Source organism: Pinus tabuliformis, chromosome 7, assembly GCF_031772625.1.
Source record: "Pinus tabuliformis cultivar Carrire ecotype Pingquan chromosome 7, CPIR1, whole genome shotgun sequence".
Classification (NCBI taxonomy): Eukaryota; Viridiplantae; Streptophyta; class Pinopsida; order Pinales; family Pinaceae; genus Pinus; species Pinus tabuliformis.
Genome location: NC_142293.1, coordinates 1,785,156,846 through 1,785,167,762, shown reverse-complemented (window position 1 = coordinate 1,785,167,762; position 10,917 = coordinate 1,785,156,846). Strand labels below are relative to the sequence as shown.

The following is a 10,917-nucleotide window of genomic DNA, read 5'->3' as shown; positions in this document are numbered from 1 at the left end:
TTTGGTTTAACGGTCGGAAAAAGAGCTTAAAAACGACCGCCTTTCGTTCCCTTTAACGAGCTGAAAGGGAGCTCGGCCATCTTCTCTTGTTTTAACGTCGGAGAAGAGCTTAGAGACGACACTTTGGGAATCACATGAATCGTGGACTGTCATGACCAAGCTGCGATACCTGTACCTGCACAAGGGCACTACCCGCATAAATCCATTCGATATACGTAAAAACATTTTGAAACATGCTCGAAAACAGAACCAAGGCTAGTTTTATGGCAAAAAATGGTAAAAACCCAAAAAATATGGTAATTTAGGAGTTTTTACTATAAATAGGGGGAGGTAATAAGTCATTTTTACCATTTTACTATTTGGAGTGCGAAGAACGTGGAGAAGCCAAAAGTTGACGGAGCGATTTCCAGCCCATCCGGAGACCATTTTCAGAACTGCTTCTTCCAGGTAGGTTCCCATTCCTTTGCCCTGCATTCTGGTTCATTTTAGGAGTTTTTTAACGGTCGGATAGGCCCAATTGGGCATTTTTTATTTGCATGGGTGCGCCCTCGGTCAGCGCGGAAATTGCCCACGGGGTCGCGCTGATCGAAAAATAGGCAATGTAACCAACTTCGGGTCAGCGCGGAAAAGGCGTGTTCTTCCGCGCTGACCTCGCATTTTTAACAAAGAGCTGCCATTGTCAGCGCGGATGTTTCTAAAACAGTCGCGCTGGCGCGGAAAAATTTTGTTTCTTTGAAAATGAACGTGAATTTTTTCCTGGAAGCACTTCTGATCGGTTTTATTGTTCATGCAGGACATCATGGCTTTTCAATGGCAAGAGAGAGTTCACGATGTGGAGGATGTGGCTGCTTGGGGAGACGTAAATTGTTGCAACGCCATGCGGGCGTGTGGATTCATGAAATTCTTCCTGACGCCGCGCCTAAGGGCCCAACATGATTTGCTGGAGCTGCTGATCAGGGCATGGAACCCGGTGGACCAAAAATTCACCATCCGCGGTCACGACATCGAGTTCGATCATATGGACATCTTCTTCTTGACTGGGCTGTCGCGCCGAGGTGGGAGGCCCATCCTAGAGGGGCAGCGACCTAGCGGTGGTACCCTGGATGACTTAATGGCTGAGGTTTGCCCAGGGGCAGTAAAGACGCGGAGTGGGAAGTGCTCGATCCCCACAGTGAGAGACATAGTGTTGCGCACCATCCTGTTCATGGTGACCCGGGCAGCGGGCAGCATGGCGAACCATGAGGCGTCCAAGACTCATCTCCTACTAGCCCTCGAGTGTCTCGAGCCTACCGTGTTCGACTGGTGCACTGCAGTGTGCAACAATATGAAAAGGCAGTTGAGCAACTGCCGTCGCGGAGAGACGAAGCAGTTCGGGTATGGATCGATCCTGGTCCCGCTTATTCTGGAGCGAGTACCAGCCATGCGGCTGCAGTCTATGGCTGTGGATGCCCCCAGAGATCCTCGAGAGACGAGGGCCACTCGATGGGCTCGGATTATGCCACGTGGGGGTGGCGGCCGACCACATAGCTGGGGGGTATATTTCAGAGACTGGTTGGACCAACAGGAGATCTTCGTACAGGATTGGCCATATGCAGGGATGGATTTCCGCAATGATCCTGACTTGGTGCTGCCTCCGGGTGAACAGTGGGATGATGCAGGTATGACACTTTTTGTCTTTTTGAGTTTTGTATATTTTTTTTTTTTTTATTATGTACATGTCCTAATAAATGTCTTGTCACGCAGATGTAGGGCCTACTAGACCGATTGGCCTGGCTGTCACGGCACGGAGAGAGGGCCCAGGAGCCGGAGCTTTGGCCTTAGCCCCTCCAGAGGCCAACACGCCAGAGGTTGTGGCTCGCAACCTTGAGGGGTTGCTGGAGGGGGTACCGGATTTCCAGGGGGTTGAGGAGGTCCCTGTGGAGCATCAGATCCACACAGTGGGTGTGGAACCCAGAGTGCACCGCCTTCTGAGGCGGGTAGCACGAGCGGCCGTGTACTACAGAGAGCACCACCCAGCCGATTAGTCACCTAGGTTTTATTTCCACTGTTTATTTTGAGACATTATGACTCGGATGTATTGAGATTTTTGGACACGTACTTCTATTTTTGAGCGCCTCAGTGCGCCACACGATATATATATATATACATACCGGTTTTTGGATGAGTCGTTGTTACATGTGATGATGTGTTATCTTGTGTTATGCGTTTGTTCAGTACAATTTGTGATCTTATGTATGGATTCGCATGACACTCGACTCATGGATTTTATATATTTAATGCAAGCTTAAAAACACACGTGCAAACTATGCTTGGAATGATTTATTTACATATGCTTATGGTCTTACTATGCTGTTCTTTCCTTCTTTGTATGATGTTTATCTGTTTCGCAAATGTCTGTCTAATACACGATTTGCCAATGCATCAGTCAACGTATTTAATCGTCTTGGAATATGCTGATAAGTAATGAAATCAAAACTCCGTTCTAACAATCTCACACGTAGGTATAACCTTAATATGCGCTGGTCTCTGACGGAATATTGCCTGTTCAGTTGATGGACCACCAACTGGGAGTCCAGGTTTACCACTAGCTCTCGGATGCCGAGGTCAACTGCTTCGGCAAGCAATTCTATTACAGCACTGTACTCGGCAACATTGTTAGTGGTACGACCTAGGCACACACCCTGTAGGTTTATCAACTCCCCGTGAGGATCGTAGATCACCCACGCTGCCGAAGACAAATTACAAGTACTACGGCAGGCACCATCAGCGAAACCAACATAAGGAGTACGAGACATCTGCGCAGGAAAGAGAAAGCATAATAAGGGGCAAAAACACGCCTTCACACCAAAGCGAAAGAAACTCATGCAGTAAAAACTCAAAAACACACGTATATACAAAGTGACTGTGAGCAGTTATGCATAGTACTTCTTCAGATAGAGCCCATTTCGGGGCTTGTCAAGAGGATTCCCTTCATAATCAATCAACTCATATGCGCCTTTTTGTAAAACACGTTTCACGATGTAGGGGCCTAACCACATGGATTCGAGTTTTCCTGCCCCCAGCTTATCTTTAGCTTGATCGTAGAGCAGTACTAAATCTCCCTCAACAAAGGAACGAGGATGAATATTCTGATCGAAGTGAGCCTTGACTCTCTTCTTCTGCGCTTCAATAGCCAGAGAGGCCAAACGACGAGTCTCGTCTAACCGTTCTAGGTAAAGAAGTCGTTCCTCCACCGAAGTGGTGTTGGGAAGCAACTCGACAGCTAATTTTAATGAAGGGATTTCACATTCGACGGGAAGGGTAGCCTCCAGTCCATAGACCAGTTGAAACGGGGTGAAACCGGTGGCATCCTTCACAGAAGTCCGGTAGGCCCACAAGGCTGGGAAAAGCATTAGATGCCAGTTTGACTTGTGCGTATTGACGGTGCGTTGAAGCATGGTGATCAAGACTTTGTTCACAGCTTCAACTTGACCGTTAGATTGAGGATAGTAGGGTGACGAACTATCTTGACGCAAGCCTAACTGGTTTGTTAACTCCGTCATCATATGATTTCGGAAATGCTTTCCGTGATCTGTAACGATAGCCTGAGGGACTCCGAAGCGAGTGATGATATGATTGAATAGAAACTGCGCCGCTGTGTGACCGTCTTCGTTTAATGTAGGCATTGCTTCGGCCCACTTGGTGAAATAATCCACGGCAACAATAATGTACCCATGCCCCCCGGCCGAACGAGGGTTACAGGACGTATAATCGATGCCCCATTTGGCAAATGGACCTACGGTGACAACAGGGTGCAGTGGTGCAACAGGTGCACGCATCTTCCGGTGGTAAACCTGGCATTCATGGCATGCGCGTACAGCAAGGATACAATCCTTGAATATAGAAGGCCAGAAATAACCAGCGCGGAGGATCTTTTGAGCGGTAGCGTATCCGGACATGTGGCCACCACAAGCGCCGGAGTGGCAGTCATTCATGACTCGCTCAGCTTCCTCGAGAGTTAAGCATCGGCGAAGAAGGGAATCGACGCCGAGGCGGTACAGGGTGTCGCCCAAAATGCGATACGGTTGAGCCTGATGACGGATCCGTCGTCGGGCTTCTTTTGATGTATTAGGACGAAACGAAGACGTTTGTAAATATACAATGATGTCTCCGTACCATGGGTCGAGAGTGCTGATGAGAAAGAGTGTTTCATCCGGAATTCGTTCCTCTAAATGAGATGGTGCAGATTGAGATGGTAAGGAACAGAGCAGTTCAGCAAAGACCAGTGATTTCTTGGACTTGGCGGCAGTAAATTCCAAGTCGAACTCTTGGAGGATTACGATCCACTTCGAGTATTTGCCCCCCAGCAACTGACGTGATAAAATATAGGTCATGGGGTTGCAGTCAGAGATCACGGTCGTTGTGCGCAACAGGATGTAATGACGGAAACGTTGGACGGCACATACAGCAGCCAATGCCAACTTTTCGACATATGCATAGCGAGTCTCCGTATCAAGGAGGTTGCGACTAAGATAGTATACAACGTGCTCTGAGCCATCGTCATCATCTTGCACTAAAACCATGCCGATGGTGGTATCGGCGGCGGCCAGATAAAAGGTGTACTCAGGAAGTCATCTTATAACCCCAATGCTCGTGCCGCACAGCATTATAGCATTGTCGAGGACTTAGCTCAGGCTCCGTCTGCTATGTCCGCGTTAGAAGTCCTCCAGAGCTGCCCCTCCCAGAGGAAGTCCCTGCTATCAGCAATTGGTGGCATCGACCCGGCAGATTCGGATCTCATTTCTTTCGACCTCGAAGGTTTCACGCAGAGATTACCTCATCAGGTGGCCTTCCTTATACAAGTTCTCATCAAAGGCAAGACGATTCACCGTACTGTCATTGATGAAGGAGCCTCAACCTGCATCATGTCGGTTGCTTGTTGGAAGGCTCTTGGTTCGCCTGCTCTGAGCCAGTCTCCCACCACCCTAGAGGCGTTCGATGGAAGAGAATCTCGTCCACTTGGTATCCTCCCGCGTTTACCTATCTCTTTAGAAGGGAAAACTGTAGAAGTCGAGGTTGAAGTTGTTGACGCTAATCTCACTTACAACCTCCTTCTAGGACGAAGCTGGACTTATGCCATGCAGGCCGTGGCTTCCTCGTTATTCCGTGTCGTTCGCTTTCCCCATCAAGGAAAAATCGTCACGGTGGACCAGCTGTCCTTTTTTGCTTCCTCTTCTGAAGGGAATGTACCATTCGTGGAGCATACCTTCAAATCGCTCGAGAGTGTGGGTGCCGGATTATTTAAAGATCCCTCCTTGATGGGAGTCTTTCCCCTCCCACCTCCAAATCTCGCCTCCGTTAACATGATCAGGACGCATTCTGATCCATGGGTTCTCCCTCCCGTGAATCAAGAAGACTCATGGGGCGAGATGATGCCTTTGAGCCCAGCCGAGCTCAACTACATCGAAATAGTTGCTGCATCGGCTTCAACCTCCGGACCTGCTTTTCCAAGCAGCGTTCCCGATTCACCTCAAACCTTCCCCTGGTTGGGAGAGAAGGCCACCTCGGACCCCCTGAAAGAATCATTCCCATCCGACGAGGCTATTATCGAGACTATGTCTCCCGAAGAGCTCCCTTGGTTTGATCACCACCATCGCTCTTCGTTCCTCCCTCCTTATTCGGAAATGGCCACGTGTCTCGGAAAGTTTGCTTCATGTCTCCCACATATCCCTCTCCAAACACCTATCCAGTTATATCAAGTGTCCTCGGAAGGGAACATGGGTAACATTACACAAACTTTGGCTATCGACATCTCTGTCAAAACAGGAGTTGTCGAAAATATTTATATTGGAGTCACATGTACTCCCGAGGAAATTCAAATCTACACAGATCTATTTCGTGAATTTCGTGATGTTTTCGCATGGTCTTACGAAGAAATGCCCGGCATTGACCCCAGTATCGTGGAGCACGAAATCCCTACCTATCCTGGGGCTAAGCCTGTTCGTCAGCGTTTACGCCCGGTGCACCCTCGAAAGGCTGCAGCCATCAAGGCCGAAGTTGAAAAGCTTTTTCGAGCTGGTTTCATTTATGCCATTCCCCTCACAGAATGGGTATCTAATATAGTTCCTGTCAATAAAAAACAGGGCACTATTCGGGTTTGTGTTGACTATCGCGATATCAATCGCGCCTGTCCAAAAGATAACTTTCCTACGCCTTTTATTGATCAGCTTATCGATGATTGCGCAGGAAGCGAAATTTATTCGTTCATGGACGTCTTTTCTGGTTACAACCAGATCAACATAGCCCCCGCAGACCAGCACAAGACCGCTTTCATTTGTCCTTGGGGCACCTTCGCTGTTACACAGTAATTTATCACTGCCTTCCTGTCAGTCACCCTGCTGTGTCCAAGAAGTCACAATCACTAAGTGTTTGATCCCTGAACTGGCTAAAAACCCATTTTTCCAAAGTTTTGTGCATCAGCGCGTCTGTTCCTAAAATAACCGCGATGATCAGCGCCCCACAGTCTATTTCGTGCGCTGCCATCGCGGAAGAACATCACTTTTCCGCGATGACGCACAGCGCGGCTTTCACGTGTCCTTCCGCGCTGACATGGCTTGTTCAGTTGTTGTCATGTGCTGACAGCGCGGAAGTCTCCATATAATCCGCGCTGATCCAGTTTGGGCGAATTTGTTCAAACAACCAGCCTTCCAGATCTCTCCAGGCTTGGTTGTTAGCTTTGTGAAAGTCGACTCCCTTCTATGGCATGTCTGTTCGACCTTTTGCAACTACTCCCCTTGAAGATAAGCTCATCCTTCCACCTTTTTAGGAGACTCCTTCTCCTATATAAACTTCCACCATTACCATGAGCAGCTAGTTAGAAAATAGCTAGACTTAGCTTGGATTATACAAGAGCTTGTAGTGCTCAGATTGCTGCTATAGGTGTGGTGTGTTAGGAGTGGAAGTGATTGATTGCTTTGGGAAGTTTGTTTGTGACATTTGTGTGAGAGAGAGAAACTAGTTTGTCTTGGGAGAACCATCCTCAAAGGTGAATGCTTGAGATACATGCTGACTGATCCCTCCTGAGAAGTTTATCGACGTCAGAACGTTTGGTTGTACTCTTCTCTATTCTGATTAATAATAGATGACTGCTATTATTGTTCCATTCTCGTTTGTTTATGCAATGGATAAATGTGAATTATGTCTTTTCTGACTGGCATATAGTTACTTTTACTAGATTTCACGCTTGCGTTTGCTTTCCCTTCGTGTGTGCAGGTGTCCGTTCGCGAGGATCGCGGAAGACTATGACCAGCTGAAGCGAAGGAGCAAGGGAAACATCACCTCGACAAACGACAGCGCAGGAATCCAAGTAGGTGCTCTTTACTTCTTGTCTAATTGTAACTAGGAACATGCGTGGCAGCATTGTGTGATTGTTGCTAGACCCCTGTTGGGCTAGTAGGGATCGCCTCTATCCGTAGAGGGGATTTACCTTCTCAACAATTTGGCGACTCCGCTGGGGATCAGCCTTTTTGTTTTTTGAGTCCACTTTTGTGTTTGGTTTTGATTGATCTCTTTGTGGGTTTTTGGGATTGTCTTTTGTGGCTTATGAACTTTCTGGGTGTTTCTGGAAAGCGTCTTTATTATTTAAAAGCTCCTGCCTTTGGTTTGGGAAGTTTTTGTTTTGGTTTTCCTTGTTTTTTAATCCCAGCGCGTTTTATTTCGGAACAGTCGCGCTGACATCGCGGCCCTGTTCTTTTGGTTTTCTCTTCATCGCGCCTGTACGTCTAACAGTCGCGCTGACCTCGTTTTCAAGGGCAGCGCGCTTTATTCGTGTTCTTCCGCGCTGACATCGCGCCCCCTCTTCTTTGCGATTTCGGTCATCGCGTCTGTGTGTCTTATATCCGCGCTGACCTCGTTTGTCCTAGGGCAGCGCGCTTTTTCCCTGACTTTCCGCGCTGACGTCGCAAAGTTGCTGAAGGCCTCCCCCTGTCAGCGCAAAGTTGCTGAAGGCTACCCGCGCTGAGCCTGAAAAACTTTTTTTTGTCCAATTTGACCTCCTGAACCTCTTGCTGTGACTTTCCCTGCTTCTCCCCACTTGTCTGATGACTTGTTTTTCACTCTCTGAACTTTGAACTGTTTGATTACGAAGCTCAACTCCATAGGGTTTCGTTTTGCTTGGTTTTAAGTTTGCAAACAACTTCCCTTCTAGCTGCTTGGTTCTCGTTTTCGTCCTGACTTTCGCGATTACTGGATTGTGTTTGAGTCTCTAATTGACTGGTTGCAACTCTGGTCCATCGGATGTTTGCTTTTCTCTATTTGATTTCACGCTCTGAACCCTAGGACATCTAGCGGCCGTGTGTGTGTCAAGCCTCCCGCAAGGATCCCTGTTTGCTTGATTGACCAGCTCGTTCTAGACTCGCTTTTCGCATTTTTTCAGTGATTGTTAGAGTGTATTGGTTTGTGCTTCCAAGTGATCTTTTCCGCTTCCTCCTTGCTTGCAATCCTTGCTTGTTTTGCAGAGCTTAGATCACATAGCTCGTGCATTGCCTTGTTTCCTTTTGATTTCGAGACTATTGGTTGAGTGTTTTGGGAACTTCGTGTGCTCTCATTAAGTAGTTTACTTGGTGTTCAAGTTCCTCCAAATTCCTTTAGGTGTGTTATGTCACTAAAAGAAAATGAATTAGTAGCTTATTTTAAAATTCGAGAAGGAAAAGAACATTTCATTGATTTCCATTTTCAAAAGAAAAGTTTCCTTTCCTCGCTTTAGTTGCATTTAGCTACTTGTTTGTTTGTTTTCGTTTTGTTTAAAAAATTCTTTGCCCTCTCATAGCTAGAATTCATCAAATGAAACGAAATTCTTTTGCATATAGATTGCATCTAAGTAATTGTGAGCGAACATACGATAGAGCTTGAAATCGAAACTTAATCTCAAGATCAACTATAAAATGAACCAAATGAATCTAAAAACGCATTGGAACTAAACGCAAATATTTAGAGGTCTAGGTTAGAGACGTGTTCCGGCGTCTTAAAAAATAGTCACTGTTGTTTCACATTAGGTTGGGTGATTCCTCCTTCTGTGACTCGATAGTGGTCTAATACGGACTGCGCTCCCACGTACCGTCGAGTATATAGGGAGACCCCACTAGGCTTTTATCCTTTATCCATAGGAAGCCGAGTCGGCCGCCCTACAATTCGCAATGCAGTGAACACAGCATTCACGAAGATTGACCACCCGTACCCTAAAAAGTATTCTGTGGTTTTGCGAAGAGTTTGGCACACCCTCTACCTAGAGTTCCAGAGCAGTCACTTTTGATCCTTTTCGGACTCCCTAAACGAAAAGGTGCCTGTGAGCGTCTTGTCACTTCGTGCTCATTAAACATTCGAAGGAGACTGGAGTCATCTTTGTCCTTTTCTCGACTCCTGAAATATGAAAAGGTCAAGTTTGGTCCTTGCGTCTTAAAAAATTAATTTGGCCACGATAACATCTCCTTTTTAGGTCTTGTGTGCGATAGTTTTGAGTAGGCTTTTATCGATAGTTTTCCTTTAAGAGTTCTAAGGGGTCTGGTCATCCTGGCTGACCCATCACCTCGACAAACGACAGCGCAGGAATCCAAGTAGGTGCTCTTTACTTCTTGTCTAATTGTAACTAGGAACATGCGTGGCAGCATTGTGTGATTGTTGCTAGACCCCTGTTGGGCTAGTAGGGATCGCCTCTATCCGTAGAGGGGATTTACCTTCTCAACATTTTCCATTTTGCATTATGAGCTTGATTTCTGGTTTTTCTGATCCTCTAGGGTTTGAAAACTCGTTCTGGCCCCATCGCACCCTTTCTGCATCGAAAGGTGCATTGCATGTTGGCCTACTCACTGGGCAGTTGACATGCAACGCACCCAGGACTAAGCTGGAGGTGCGATGGGCGCAAGGAGGGAAATTTGTGCACAGTTTTTAATGGAAATTTTTGCCTGTTTCTCACCAAATCAAGATCTAACTCTTCTCTTGTTTGCTTTCAGAGATTTATTGGAGTAAGATGACTATTACATGGCGAGAATGTGAGCATGAAGAAGAGGACATGCTTGCTTTACATGATCCGGTTACAGTAAACGCACTGCGGAACTGTGGCTTGTTGAAGTTTTTCCGCATCTCTAGCATGAGACAAAAAATCAACTTGCTGCAGTATTTGCTCGATGCTTGGGATCCTACCAGCCAGGTGTTCCAGATTAGGGGCAAATCCATCCCCTTGACTGTAGTGGACATCTATTTTTTGACCAGCTTATCGAGGTGGGGTGCCCCTATCTCTTTATCAGGTTCGGCCCGTGGAGGTGAATCCGTGAGAGATTATGTTCGCAGGTATTGTAGAGAGGGATCTTAGCCGAGTAAAGACGGCAAGATCATCATCCGAGATGTCATTGACAGGTCTTTGAGGACCATTCTGTTCACTTTTGGTAGGATGGCTGGTGGTGCGGATCTCCATGTGGCCAACCGGTCTTATATGCAGTACGCCTTGGAATGTCTTGAACCGAAGGTGTTCAACTGGTGTGACGCAGTACTCCTTGTGATAAAAGAACAGTTGACCAAGGTGAAAAATGGGAGATTGAAGAACTTTGGGTATGGTTCTATTTTGACCGCCTTTGACTTGGAAAGGATACCACTGATGCAGCCACAGTATATTGCACTTGGTTTACCTCCACCGACCGAACCATGGATGCAGAGATGGGTCGACCACATGTCCAGACATGTTGGTCAGTCTCAGATTTCTCTTTTTGATACCTTCTTCGGGTGGTTTGATCGTCAGGAGATGGTTTATTCCGAGTACCCATATGATGGTATGGACTTCCGAGGTGACCCAGATTTGGTACTGCCGGTTGGCGAGCAGTGGGGTGCCATTGGTAAATTCTTGACCATATTTCTATTTATCGTTTTTCTTTTATAATGTTCTTGTGC

General features: G+C 46.9%; 1 protein-coding gene across 1 annotated transcript; it reads left to right on the top strand.

The window, feature by feature from the left end:
• Positions 1-694: 694 nt before the first annotated feature.
• Positions 695-2,191, top strand: LOC149255496 (uncharacterized). Its single transcript, XM_089457239.1, has 2 exons — positions 695-1,658; positions 1,744-2,191. Exons 1-2 carry the CDS (start codon positions 788-790, stop codon positions 2,022-2,024), a joined length of 1,152 nt encoding a protein of 383 aa, XP_089313365.1. The 5' UTR covers positions 695-787; the 3' UTR covers positions 2,025-2,191.
• The last annotated feature ends 8,726 nt before the right edge of the window (positions 2,192-10,917 follow it).